General features: G+C 35.1%; 3 protein-coding genes and 1 long non-coding RNA gene across 14 annotated transcripts; 1 reads left to right on the top strand and 3 right to left on the bottom strand.

Moving 5' to 3' along the window:
* Positions 1-2434: 2434 nt before the first annotated feature.
* On the bottom strand, positions 2435-6368 carry LOC147291966 (cyclic nucleotide-gated ion channel 1-like). The gene is made up of 5 exons (XM_086238687.1): positions 6174-6368; positions 4321-4607; positions 3883-3997; positions 3412-3654; positions 2435-3189 (listed from the first exon to the last, which is right to left on the bottom strand). Exons 1-5 carry the CDS (start codon positions 6366-6368, stop codon positions 2554-2556), a joined length of 1476 nt encoding a protein of 491 aa, XP_086094813.1. The 3' UTR covers positions 2435-2553.
* A 650-nt stretch (positions 6369-7018) lies between these two features.
* On the bottom strand, positions 7019-10932 carry LOC147291965 (uncharacterized). The gene is made up of 4 exons (XR_015121526.1): positions 10271-10932; positions 9520-9584; positions 7939-8050; positions 7019-7284 (listed from the first exon to the last, which is right to left on the bottom strand). It is a non-coding gene; the product is annotated as an uncharacterized LOC147291965 (long non-coding RNA).
* Positions 10933-11591: 659 nt separating this feature from the next.
* Positions 11592-12021, bottom strand: LOC147291964 (uncharacterized). The gene is made up of 2 exons (XM_086236096.1): positions 12010-12021; positions 11592-11906 (listed from the first exon to the last, which is right to left on the bottom strand). Exons 1-2 carry the CDS (start codon positions 12019-12021, stop codon positions 11592-11594), a joined length of 327 nt encoding a protein of 108 aa, XP_086092222.1.
* A 424-nt stretch (positions 12022-12445) lies between these two features.
* On the top strand, positions 12446-14649 carry LOC147291963 (guanine nucleotide-binding protein subunit beta-like). 11 transcript variants are annotated; one of them, XR_015121391.1, is made up of 9 exons: positions 12446-12511; positions 12624-12745; positions 12924-12993; positions 13094-13207; positions 13346-13381; positions 13494-13571; positions 13653-13701; positions 14172-14242; positions 14419-14649. XR_015121391.1 is itself a non-coding variant. In XM_086238357.1 (7 exons), the coding sequence occupies exons 3-6, from the start codon at positions 12946-12948 to the stop codon at positions 14186-14188; spliced, it is 228 nt and encodes a 75-aa protein (XP_086094483.1). In that variant the 5' UTR covers positions 12446-12511; positions 12624-12745; positions 12924-12945; the 3' UTR covers positions 14189-14242; positions 14419-14649. The 11 variants fall into 11 exon arrangements, 1 of the variants encoding a protein (XP_086094483.1); XR_015121392.1 differs by having other exon boundaries at positions 13653-13748; XR_015121393.1 differs by having other exon boundaries at positions 13343-13381.

Here is a 14649-nt window from a genome sequence, read left to right as displayed (position 1 = left end):
TATTTCGACCACCGTTACCTAAGGGTGTAAATAAGCGGAGCCAAGCTGAATACCACCGTGCTCAAGTTTGGCTTGTTTTAAATTTTTCGAGCTTGAGCTTGGCTTAGCTTGTTTCTTATACGAGCCGAGCTCGAACGAGCAAAAAAAAAAAAAAAATCGAACCCAATACGAACTTGAACTGTATCGAGCTTATTTACATAATTTTAGCTAAGATATTTTATTAGCTACTATTTAAAAATTAATTAATTTATATCGAACATTTTCTTCTTGAAAGCATTATAATATGTTAATTTAACTTAAAGTAATATATATTTCTAATTAAATTAGATAGGCAGTTAGGCACCAAAGACTTCTTTAAAACACCATATAAATGAATATGGTTTCCCTGAAATACAACTGTACCAAATAATTTCATTTAAACATTCATAACTTATAACACTTGCAAAAATTCTCACTAAAAAAGAGACGTAAGTCAGTAGAAGTCTTATAACTAAACAATACAAAAACAAAGTAGGAAATAAAAATAGCAAGTCCTCATATAAGTTATGGAAAATGAGGTATATATGAAACATATAAACTAGAAAATACGAGCTGCTCATGAGCTTTCCGAGCCAAACATAGTAAAGCTCAAGCTTGGCTTGTTTCTTAAACGAGTGAGCCTCGGCTTGGCTTGTTTTTTTACGAGCCGAGCTTAAACGAACCAAGCTCGAGCCTTACTCGAGCTATATCGAGCCGATTTACAGCCTTACAGTTACCTAACTTCTACATTTCCAATTGAGCTAATTTATTTTAGGGATGATCCTTGTGTGGGGAACTAAAAAATGAACGGTTCAGATCGTTGGATACATAATCGAGATGTAAGCTTCTACATATAAATACACTTAAAGTGTATAATTCTATTAAATTTTTCGTTGAAATTTTGTCGATTCAACAATTGTGAAGACCTCAATGTGATTTCAACGATCGAAGCTGTTCATTTTCTTCATTTATACTCAAAAATCATTCCTCCAAAAAATCAGTCAAATCGGAATTCATCTACTCGTTCGATTATCATTAAAAAATCCACGATTGTTCATAAGTTTGATAACTGCTACCTAACTTCTACATCATTGATTGAACTAATTTTTTGCAATGATGATCTGTAAGTAGGGAACTAAAAAATGAATGGTTTGGATCGTTGGAAACACGATCGCATCATATGCTATTATATTCATAAAAATGTACACAAATGGCACTAGGACTTTGGGCGACGATTCGTCACCCAAAGTGACTTATAGGCAACGAATCTATGATTTTGTCGCCTAACATAACTTTGGGTGACGCATTTCTTATTTCGTGGCCTAAAGTCTATTGCCTAATTAGGAATCCATGATCGTTCATACGTTTGAGCTCTAATATCTAACTTCTACATCTTCAATTGATCTAATTTTTTGGAGAGATGATCTTTGAGTGAGGAACTAAGAAATGAGCGGTTCAGATATTTGAAAACATGATCGAGATGTGACCTTTTACATATAAATGAATGGTTTTAACACTTGAAGAGTATAATTCTATGAACTCTTTCATTGAAACTTTGTTGTTTCAACAATTTTGAAGACCACAACGTGATTTTAATGATCAGAGCCGTTCATTTCTATGTTCATACTCAAGATCATCCCTGCAAAAAAATCGGTCAAATCGGAATTCATCTACCCGTTTGATTAGTATTAGAAAATTCACGATCGTTCATAAGTTCACCACCGTTACCTAACTTATACATCTTTGATTGAGATAAATTTTTGTAGGGATGATCTTTAAGTGGGGAACTAAAGACTGAAAAGTTCGGATCGTTAGAAACATAATCAAGATGTATAACCATATACACTTATACATATATAAAAATGCACACAAAAATGCATTTAAGACCTTTGGACGACGAAAAAGCTTTGTCGCCCAAAGTACCCTGAGGCGACGGAAGGTTGGTTTCGTCGCCTAGTGTCACTTTGGATGATGACATGGCTATGTCACTTGAGGGTACTTTGGGCTACGAAACCAATATTTCGTCACCTCAAGCAACATTAGGTGACGAAACCACTTAGTCGTCACCCAAAGTATGCCTTCAAGGCCATTTTTGGGCGACGATGGTAATATTCGTCGCCTGAAACCACTTGGGGCGACGAAAATGTGCGTCGCTCAAACTTGTTGAGTTTTAGGCAACAAATTTGGGTTCATCGCCCAATTATATTTTTCTTTTAGTGTCTCCTACTTATATGAGCATACATATTACAAAACCTTTTTTTTTTTTTTATTAATTGGTTATCGGAAAAACGCGAGGAGTGGCGGAAAATGAAGCTGGGCAGAGAATGAACTGATCAAGTGATCTATATATTACTATAATTGCACAGGTAAATGCATTTTTCTTTTTATCCAATATATAATGGTACCTATTTGGGAATTTTGGGGTATAAATAAATATATTATTTATTTATTAATCTTTATTTTTAATTATCATAATTGCACAGGGAAATGCATTACACATTAGCCATAACGTGGCACTTATACAACCTCACAATCTCATAATATTAAAAGCATACCGACAACAACTATATTACTAATAAGAACAATAGAAAAAGCAAAGATTAAACTGTAGATAGCAGTAGTCATACTACTAGTAACCAGATTTTTTGGATGGATCAACGGAGGGTTGGGATTCATATCCGTCTTTGGATGATGGCAGCGCCAGATTTTTTGGATGGAAGAAACTGCCAAAGGCTTCAACTGCTCCAACTGAGAATCCGTTAGGTTGGGGAGCTCCTTGCTGAAATGCCACCAGAATTCAGAGACTACACTCTTCAAATCGTTGGCCATGAGAGCCATGGCTTCAACTTTTGTTAAGGACTTTACGACAGTAGTTCCAGTCGACACCTGTAAGTCTGAGGAGGAGCTAAATATGTTGAATGCCCAGTTTAGAGTCTCTTCTGATCCGTAGAAATCACCTCTCTTACAAAACTTATTAATACCGCTTGAGGAACCAATTCTTCCACCATTGCTAGTTGAGTAGACCTGTACAAGGCCTTGAGTGATGAAGAGCATCATATCCAGTGGTTGCCCCTCCCGAACAATTTCGCTGCTCTCAGCATATGTCACCGGCTTAAGATGCTTACATATTGCTTTCAGAATTTCATCATTCATATTTTGAAACTCCGGCACCTAAGATTAGATACCCAATTACCCAGTAAAGAAAAAGAAATTAATGAAAGAGAATAAATCCAAGATTAGATTATAAAAACGCTCAATGCATAGAGGCATGATGAGAGAATATATTGTGAAGTTTAATATTTACGCATGGCCAGGCCACTAATCATGCATGTGTTGATCTGGTTCTGCAATTGTGTAAACTAATTCCAGATATACACATCATCAGGAACTTACTTTCTTTAGGATAGCCAAGCGTAGCCACTCATTGATGACGCTTTTCTGTTTCGAGGGAAGAATAGAGAGGATATTCTCCACGTCAACATCTTTGTTCTCCTCAAGTTCCTCTTTTACATGTTTCATGATTTCTCTCTTCATATTATCAGGGAGGCCATTTTCAGATAAGCACAATTCTACCTCTTTATCCTTAATTTTCATCTTCCGACGGACTTTCGCTTCCTGTCTAACTTTGTCTCCCAACTGATCATACATTCCACAGGGGTTTCAGTACTATTTTAGTGATTAAATCCTAAAATTTCTAGTATTGGTATACATTTTAACTGTTACATAAAGTAAAGTACTTTCCACATGTTAAGTATATCCTATAATTATAGAGCCAAACAAAATGACGTTTCATATCCCTAAACTGGGATTCATGACAATCTCACCCTAAACTAGGCTAGCTTTATATAAAAACTTGGAACAAACCTGCAAACTACCGTTGAGAGACTTTACATATAGTACCATTCCACATACGAAAATTAAAATCGCAAAGAGGTTGTCCTCTACTTCGGTATTGGTCTTGAGGCTTTGACCAAGAGAACTGCAAAAGTGAAATAGCAGAGAAATATGAATTAAAGGATACTGTATCAGACGTTATGTGCTCTAAGTAAGAAAATGTGTTGTTGGACAAATAATCGGAAGAATGAAGGTAGACTCACTGACAGCAAACATATAATATTAGATTGGTTAATGAAGAAAATTGGAGCATTCATTTCAAAATTAATTGATTGACTTTGGGAGTACTCTCTCAAAATCCTTATAAACTACTATATAAAGCCTCCCATTTTCAATAAATAGGACTACCTCGATAAACATTAATTAAGCAAAATCAAACTATCTTATATCTTATAGATATGTGTAAACCTCAAATTTGTCAGGCCCCACCAGAAACCGTAAGTAAGCTTTCGTAGAATATCTTTTGATCCCACAATACCAGTTTGATCCAGAAATATACCAAAATCATATACTGTTGTATTCGGTGGATTGGTGGGACATTTATCATTTAGCAACGTGATATTTCTGATGGACTTATGATCTTTACATAATAGAGTGAAAGACACTTCACATTTTTTTCCCCTTCCACAAGTAGTTTCCTGCCAGCAAGCCATCAGTCGTTGAATAGAAAAATTGAACCAAAGACCTCCAAATACCTAAAGGATCAAAAGGTTAATTCCAACTTAAAATACAATTTGGGAAAAATATGAAAACGGAAAGATAACTACAATGAGAAAGGACAATATTATGTGGAAATTTGGCAAATCGGTGAGGACTTCGATCCCAGAATTAATTAGGCTCTCACTCCTATATAGCATTGCTTCATCTCACATACATAATTAGTAGTTCAATATAATACCCTTATTTATTGCATATTTAGAATTAGGATAGTGATTTTCACACTTCTATTTTGTACACTAGCACTCATCTCTCTTATTTGTCTTCCTTTATTTGTTCAATTATCATGACATAAAAATAAGAGGAGTACAAAATTGGAATGTGAAAATCGTTATTCTAAAATTATTTATATATATTTGTAATTTATTTGAGAAAGAAACTTATATTTTGATTTTATAATGGGATGAAAGATTTTAATAAATGCACTCAGGATGATAATAGAAAACCCAGAGGGCTCCAAGAGGCAAGAGGCAAGAGGTTCAAATTTCTTGTTCTAGTATATACATTCCAATAATGCTTACTAAATATTGAGAATGAAATTTCATACTGCTTCCCAAGTCTACATTTTGTGAACCAAACAACACCTCAAGCTTTTTGCAATTATAATTCAATTAAGGATCCGCGACCATTGCCATTTTTGTCTACCAAGAATCCAACAAATTAGACCTTGATAACTCCCCATTAGTTTAAAAGTACGGAAGAATAAATTAATGATAGAAGAACCGCAAACATACTAATTGATCTGATCTCACAAATGTGAAATATGTGAGATCAGATCAATGAGAGTAGTTCAAAGAGAGGAAAACGAGATTAAATATGGAGTAATTAGAAATGCAATAATTAAACTCTAAGGTGTTGGAGGAGTTGGTTCGGAGGTGTAGCTGTAAACCCAGGCACCCGAGTTCGAGTCTCTAGTTCGACTCATGGAGCCAGGCAGCAAGGGAGATAAAATCCCTTGTAAATCCCCTAGGCCCGGCGTGGATTGCCTGCCTTTGACCAGCCCAAGAAATTAGTTTGATGCGCAAAAGCTGGCCCAGGACACCTTCGGTTATCAAAATGAAATGCGATAATTAATAATGGGTAGCGATTTTTGTACTCCTGTTTTGTACACTTGCACTTCTCTCTTTTATCATTCTTCTTTTATTTACTTAATTATCAAGACATAAAAACAAAACAAAAAGTGCAAGCGTACAAAATTGGATTGTTAAAATCGTCACCCTTAATAATTTAGTAATCTATTATTAATATATTTTTTATTAGTAATCTGTTATTAATATATTATTAATTAATAAGATATAGAAGTCTTCACTTTAAAGACATACTTAAAATGAGTGATGACACATCCAATAATTAGATTTACTTCAATAAATTATTAATTTCACTAATTTGTTAAATCCAATCATCAAATTTTTTCTATTATTAATATTGCAATGTATAAGTAAGATATTTGTATGGAGCGGATAAAGTAAAGAGATTAGTATTTCTTTTTTGTCAAATTAATATAAATTAAATAATGCCAAAAAAAAAAAAAAGTTAGAACTTACATGACTGGCAAGTATGAACTGAAAGATACTGAACGTAATTACATGAAGCCATACTTTTCCGGTACTTTTACTCCATTCAGTAGTAATTTGGTAGATGGGAATAACTCTTGCAATATATAGCACCAGAATATAAATGCTAAAGATCTTCGCCGCCTCCGTAGATGTGGCAATCTTATATCCAAAGAGAATTAGCATCTGGATACAAATATACAGTACAGTTGTTAAAGTAGTCAACAATGAAATCAAATTGTGGTGTGACAAATATTAATTGAATCAGTTAGGGTACTATTGACAGGTCCTAATTTCTGATAAATCACATTTAACCAATAGAATTCTGGTCCAGTGATATTTTGCAACTGTGCTACGAATAAAACATCTTAAGCTTGTATATGTAGTGAATTAATTTATATGTCCAAATCAAAATATATATATCGATAATTTATATCTCAGGCTAAAAATAAAAGGGATTAATTTATATCTCAACTTTTTTTTTTTTTTTTTTGTCAAGAAGAATGCATTAAACTGGCCGAAGCCGGCCCAAGGCAAATTTATATCTTATCCAAAAGATTCAAACAAACAAAAAAATACAAAACACAGTCTAAGAAGGCAGAATCCTCATTTCATCTTAACAAAGAGATTGGGAAGTTTTTTTTTTTTGGCCACTAAAGAGATTGGGAAGTTAATTTACTCTAAAAAGGCTTCTCTTACCTGTGGCGAGGGAAAAACAGAGAACAAGGCAAGCGGTGGCAATGGTCGAATTTTTTTTTGTTTTTTTAATAAAACAAAAAGTGTGCGAAATACATAAAAACTGTGCACAGCATAAGAGAGATCCACCATAAATCGTAGAATAAGAGCTGTTATTAAAAGACTTGTGTGCAACTCAATGCACTTTTTTTTCTGGTTGGCAAGAGGAATGTAGAAGAAAATAGAATCCACTAAGACACCCATTATACAGAAGAAGAAATACAATTTCTTCCAACATGAACGGTATGGCCCCTGTGGATTAAGAATTTTCTTTATCGTTGGCAATTTTCGATTTGGTCTATTACGTCCTTGATCGTTCATGGCAGATTGCCCATTTGTAGTCCGTAAATTAACCAAACCTGGAATACTGCCACAAGAACACGTAGAGCAATTAAACATGCATGTAAAATTGGACCCATCTCAAAGAATAATTAATTAAACGTTGGCCACTCGATCCGGCCTGCTCGATAGTTTAATTTCACACGCAGAATATATGGCTACCAAACCATAAATAGTAAATTAGAAAAATCCTCTTCAAATTCATATTTTTTACACTAAAATCCATAACATTCTTTTTCATGTGTTAATCCCTTTGGTCACTTGCCAGCTCATTATTCTTTCTATTTTTAGATTTTTTAATCAGTATTTTTTAAATTTAAACTTTGTAAATTCCTTATATGCCCTCAATCCTATTTAGGACGTACGTTTTTTCCTTAGTTAATTTTTTAATTTTGGTAACATCTGTATTTACTCTTTAAGGAAAAAAATGTCTTAAATAGGATTGAGGGTATATAAGAAATTTACAAAGTTTAAATTTAAAAAATACTGATTAAAAAATCTGAAAATAGAAAGAATGATAAGTTAGCAAGTGGTCAAAGGGATTAACACACCAAAAAATAATGTCCTAGATTTTAGTGTAGAAAATATGAATTTGAAGGGAAATTTTTCTAATTTACTTTAAATAAAATTAAATGTATGCATGCATGGTCTTAAAGTTAAAGAAACCAACCACAAAACTCACTTTTCTGATTTCTCCACATCTACAGTTATGTCGGGGTTAGCCATAACTGATCAACTATATACGTTACTTGATCAAGCTAGCTTATTTGTCATTAAATATCCTGATTCTTGAACTGCACATTAATAGACCCAAGGTAATGAGCTTCCTCAAATATCACAAATTAAGTTATATGAATGTTGAGTAATACTTATGCGTATATATACATGCTCTTTCTATTAAGAGATTCCTCATTTAAGGGGCTTATATATATAGGAAAATTTTCAGGTAAGGACGTCCGCATGGTGCGAACGCCGACATAGTGCTGACATTAGGTCGATATGGGGTTGGAATTTTGTGTCGACCCCATGTCGTCACTGTGTTGGCTCCTTACCGGCCTGAAAAAGACTATATATATATATATAGTCCTTTTCAGGTAAGGACGTCCACATTTTTCAAAAGTTGCGAACCCTGACACAGTGCCAACATGGGTTGACAGTGTGTCGACACAAAATTCCAAAAATTGTTGCAGCACATCATTTTGTGTCGACACACTGTCTACCCAATATCAGCACTGTGTCGGCATTCGCAACTTTTGAAAAATACGAACGTCCTTACCTGAAAATTTTCATATATATATATATATACATACTTACATGGAGTTTCAAGTATGGGATCCCACATTTAGTGTTAAATGTAGGATGGGACGGATACGCCCACTCCATGTAGTCTTTCAACAATCTGAACCGTCTATGTTTTAGGCCTCTCTTCATGGATCATCCTTGCAATATATTAGCTAAATCGGAAATCATTTGCCTATCTAACTTTGATCAAACAAATAGACAGTTTTATCGAAAATATTTGGTTCGTATATTTGTTTGGTCAAAGTAAGATAGGCAAATGATTTCTGATTTGACTAATTTTTTGCAAAAATGATCTATGAATAGACCTAAAAATAGACGGCTCAGATTGTTGAAAAACTTCATGGAGTGGGCCCATCCACCCCATCCAACATTTAAAACTAAATGTGAGATCTCACACTTGAAGGAGCCTATATATATATAGAGTGAGTCCTATGGGATCCCTCATAGGACTCACTCTATATAATATTTCAATGATCCGAATCGTCTATTCTTTAGGTTTCTATTCAAAGATCATCCTTGCAAAAAATTAGCCAAATCGGAAATTATTTGCCTATCTAACTTCGATCAAACAAATAGACGAACCAAATATTTTCGATAAAACCGTCTATTTGTTTGATCAAAGTTAGATAGGGGAATAATTTTCGATTTGACTAATTTTTTGTAAAAATGACTATGAATAGAGACCTAAAAAATAGACTGTTTGGATTTTTGAAAAACTACATAGAGTGGGCTCATCCGCCCCATCCCACATTTAACACTAAATATGGAATCCCACACTTGTATATATATATATATATATATATATATCATTTTTTTGGAAGAAAGCGGCCCCTTTTGCAGCAGAGTGGGCAGCATCACTTTCCCTCATGTAGTTAATTATGATGCCATTTAGAAACAACACAGGAGAACTCAAAGTTATTACTTATGAGAGAATTATGTGAGAGAGAGAGAGTTTAATTACCGAAGATTGGCAGCTTGCACCAGAGCTATACCTTAATGGCTCAAATTAGGAGGCTTTCTACGGAGCTGGAGCAAGAGAGACAAGTGATCAGGGAAAAACGCGAAGAGTACTGGCGAAAAATGAAGCTGGCCAGAGAATTAACTGATCAAGTGATCTATATATATATACATTACTATAATCGCACAGGTAAATGCATTTTTTTATACAAGTCATAGCATCTTACCCTATCTCATAATGCATTACTAACAAGATAAATACAGAAATGTCTATAAATTACTATAATATATAGCACAAGTAAATGCATTTTTTTTTATACAAGTCATAGCCGACGGATCGAATTGGTGCATATATGTAAAGTGTTGCAATTAATTAAACATGATGAATCAATTCAATTGTATAAATATAAAAGTTGTTTTAAATTATCCCCTAAAAGAGTAAAATTATACTTAAATTAATAAGAAACTAACCTTAGTTCATTTGGTCTTCCTGATCCCACGGGTTAATATTATTTGTGCTTTTTTCGTTTTTCTTTTTTAACGTTGGATGGATGTCCTAAACTATTAACAAGCTAGAAGAGAAGGGAATTTAATTGGGTGTGTAGGAATTTTTTTTATAGCAATTCCAATTGAACCAAAGGTACTGATTACTGAATGAAATAGCAATAGCTATATATATAGCTAGCTACTGGGCTTGAACCTAAGTTACTATGGAACACAACATTCATTATTCGGTTTCAAAATGATAGACTTACATGCATGCAGTAGCCAGAGTGTTTAAAAAGGCGCGCATCAAAGGCTCAAAGCGCAAGTTGGAGCAAGGCGATCGGAAATCTCGTCGCCACGGTTGTTAAGATCGCAGTTTGGCCTGAAAGGCGAATGCGTTTCTGCTCAGGCGTACGCAATTGGAGACCACCACTGGAACGAGGGCGACGAGAGGAAGCTTCCTTGGGTGTTGACGGATCGCGATGGTGCCGGGAACAGAAGTCAACGCCGGAGGTGGTTTCGGGTCTTCTTTGGGTTGCGGGTCTCGCCGGATTTTCTGGGAAAGAGAGAGACACCGGGAGAGAGAGGAGAAGGAGATCGAGCAGGTGACCGGTGGTCCCGGCGTGGCCTGGTTCGCCGGCGTCACGCTTGACTGAGAGGAAGACCGAGAGTGAGAGTAATGGGCACCTAATTAAAGGAATAGAAAACTAAAGAAAACTGACAATATATTTTTCCTGCTCTTCAACATCAGTACATGAATAGATATATATTGTAGTTTAGAAAGGAAGAATATGGAAGAAGAAAACCAGAATAAATTAACGTGGTTCAGCAGCAAGTTTTGCTGCCTACATCCATGGTGCAAAGAGGAGAGTTTCCTTCATAAGAACTCAGGAGAAAGACACTCCTGATATAAGAGATACAGAGCTACAACAATCAACTACCTCATTAAAGGCACCTACAACCCAAATAGACTTTATGATTTCCAAGACAGACAATCACCCAACAACACACTAAATATTGCAGCTACCACAATTAAATAAAAGCTGCAGAGAAGACTAATAAAGGTAATTCATTTATCAACATATATATATATATATATATTCTATCTGAGATCTAGAACAAAGAAGAAAGGGTTAAGCTGGAGAGTTTCCTTCATAAGAACTCAGGAGAAAGACACTCCTGATATAAGAGATACAGAGCTACAACAATCAACTACCTCATTAAAGGCACCTACAACCCAAATAGACTTTATGATTTCCAAGACAGACAATCACCCAACAACACACTAAATATTGCAGCCACCACAATTAAATAAAAGCTGCAGAGAAGACTAATAAAGGTAATTCATTTTTCAACATATATATCTATATATATATATATATTCTATCTGAGATCTAGAACAAAGAAGAAAGGGTTAAGCTGGCTAGCTAAGGGATCAGTGCCAGTCAATACATAAATTAAATAAAATAGCTAACAGGGAAAATTACTAAATAACCAACTATCCACTCATATACTATATAGATGCCCATCTGCAGTGACGCATTATTTGGGGTTCTCATCAAGTCTGCCCCCCAAAAAATAGGCCTGACCTCAGGCCACAAAGTCAGGAAATTTTGAACTGATGGTGGTAGCATCGTCCCAAGTTGCATCTTCAGGAGGGAAGCCACTCCATTGCACAAGCCAGCGAGTCACAGGAATATTCCCACGTTTCACCAATCCTCTTTCCAAAACTTTCTCAGGGACTAGTTGTGGAACTCCAAAATCAGATATGGGAGGAAGAGTGGGAGAAACAACATGGTGGTTTCCCAACTTGGCCTTCAATAAAGAAACATGAAATACTGGATGTATCTTAGCTATAGGAGGAAGAAGAAGTCGATAAGCAACTGAACCAATCTTAGCAATGATCTGAAATGGACCATAATAGCGGGCAGAGAGTTTATGAGAATGGCGAATTTGAACTGAACGTTGCCTGAATGGCTGAAGTTTCAAGTAACACTACTACAAAAACATGCTTTACCATCTGATATGAAGGGACTGTAATGGGAAAGTCACCTTCACTTATGAAATGGAGACTCTTATTTCATTCTGGGCTTTTTGTTTGCTATGGTAACTGATAATCAGACACAATTAATTTATCAAATTTTATTAGGCCTATTATTACAATAAAGTAACATGAGCCCATTCGAAGTGGTTGTTTATTGTCCAAAAGCCCCTTCACAGTTGATAAGACTATAAGAGTAGACATCATAAAATATTAACCCACGCTCTCTCTCTGTCTCTCGGAGTCTCAGTCTCAGTCTCTGCTCTCTCTCTGTCTCTCTCATAATCTCTCAATCCCTCTCTGCCCTCTCTTTCTTCCCTTGTTCAAAGAAACTATTAGATGAGCAATAATCTGATAAGATCTGCTCTATCTCTCTCACTTCGTACTGCTCCGCCCCTCTCTCCCCCCCCCCCCCCCCCCCCTCTCTGCCTAAGACAAAACTCAACTCATTCCGGTAACCCACAAAAAGGTATTATTAGTTTTTTTAAAATTTTCCTTTGGGTTTGGCTTCTGGGATTTTGATTTTAGGGTTTTGTAAAATTTTATGGCTTGTTGATTTCTGTTGGGTTTGATCTATTCAGAAAGTATGTATCTTTCGGGAACACCAGAATCCTCTCTCTCAGCCTCCTAAGTATGTATCTTTCGGGAACGCCAGAATCCTCTCTCTCAGCCTCCTTCTCCGTCAGAGTTCAAAGGAAAAAAGGTATTTTTGTTTCTCATCTTTTCTGATTTGGGAACACCGTTTGGATGAGTTTAGGGGATGTATGTGCTTGCCATCTTTATTAAATTTTTGGGTTTTATGTATCTGCTTGTCATCTTTATTAAAACGGTATTATGTATGTGCTTGCCATCTTTATTAAATTTTGGGTTTTGTTGTTTAGGGGATCAGAGATCTCGTGTATAATGTGGTTTTCAGCTAAAAGATCGATTCAAACTGTTTATTTCCTAGAGGTTGGCTTAACTCTGACCAAAAAAAAAAAGAAAATTAATGGTGTCCTTATTGCATGTTAATGAATGAATTGGCCCTAATTGCTCTGTCATTTTGTGGCAGGTGGTTTTGAATTTGGGATCTCTCCAAAACTCACATGAGGCCCAGATTACCTGCTTGGGTTTGTCAGCTGATGGAAGCGCCTTGTGTACAGGAAGTTGGGATACAAATTTAGAGGTTATTTTACTAGCTTTTGCAATTAAGTATCACAAAATTCCTATAAGCTCCTATATGTTTGTTAATTTTTGTAATTATGTCACAAATTGTCTACATTCTTGGTTTATCTAAATTGGTTTTGAAATATGCATTCAGCAGTAACAATTTGATGGTTGAATGTTGCTTGGACTAAAGGTGAACAAATCAAGCTCCTTGAATTTCTTTTAGTTCATAATTTTTCAAGTTCTTATAATTTCTGACCTGCAAGTGCATGTGAATAGGCAATTCTCACGCTGCCTTATTTTAGCATGTTGTTTTGGCTAGAGTATTGGATGAGGCCACAGTTGCAAATCTCAATTCCATTATTCATGCAAATAATGCTATCGTAAGAATTTACAGCTCAATCTTTAGACATATTGTGCTCTATGTTATATTAATTATGCCTAATTTTCCTATTATGTTGTAGGTTGTTTCTTTGCTAAAGGATGACGGTACCTTTATTCAGGAATTGTTTGGTAGGTTAAGGTCACCATCCACATCTGCATAATCTAAAAAGAATTTGGTAATTGTTGATTTCCATAACTGCTCTTTAATTGTCGTTCTGAGCCATGGTACTAGTGCAATGAAGAGTACATGAATATGTAATTGATCTTTTAGATTGTGTAACCCCTCTTCTATTTCTCTTGCTTTTCTTTTCCCTCCCACAAATTAATCAGAAATTAAATAAAAGAATTAATATATGTTAATAAGAATTGGTAAAATAACTGTCTTGTTCAACTGTTTACATGGTTACTTTTTTAATTCCATTTCCTGTACTTTTTTCCGAATAAAAGTAGTAATAAGGATTTTGATGTTTGATAGACAATATGATAGTTATGTTGGTAGTGTTAGTAGCATGTTGATTTTTGGTTGCAATTCTTTGATTAATTTCCTTGATCTACCTTAACATTGGTCATGCTTATCCTTATTTCCCTCTACAATGTAGGTGTATTTCTTGCATGAGTTTTGTAGTTTAAGCAAGAGCCTGGAGATGGCTCAACAGCTCCGGCTATTTAGGTATGCAATTCTTGAAGTTATGTTTCTTGATGTACCACTATGTTTTGTAGCTCTCTGTTTTTTTTTTTTTTCAGGATTATGAACTTTTGGCTGCTTATTTTTATGATGGGTAGTTTTAGTTTTTTGTGTTATATAATGTCTTTGTTTCTAAGAGAGATCACACTAAATTTCTGTAGGAACAAGTCCAAGTATTTTGAGGTATACCCATTTATCATGGGATTCAGAGGGTTGACAGATGTGCATTCAAGGCTTGGTATGAGATATACGTGAAAAGAGCATGTGAAAAGGCTTTGTGAAATATTAAGTTGTTAGGATGGCAAATTTACTTTGTGTGGCCCAAGCAGACATAGAAGCACGAGTAGTGCAATAACTGTATGGAACCATGTATGTGAAGACTAATATGAAGT

The sequence above is a fragment of the Dryas octopetala genome, chromosome 3, assembly GCF_963921425.1.
Source record: "Dryas octopetala chromosome 3, drDryOcto1.1, whole genome shotgun sequence".
NCBI classification, from domain to species: Eukaryota; Viridiplantae; Streptophyta; class Magnoliopsida; order Rosales; family Rosaceae; genus Dryas; species Dryas octopetala.
This window is presented reverse-complemented; position numbering and strand designations above follow the sequence as displayed.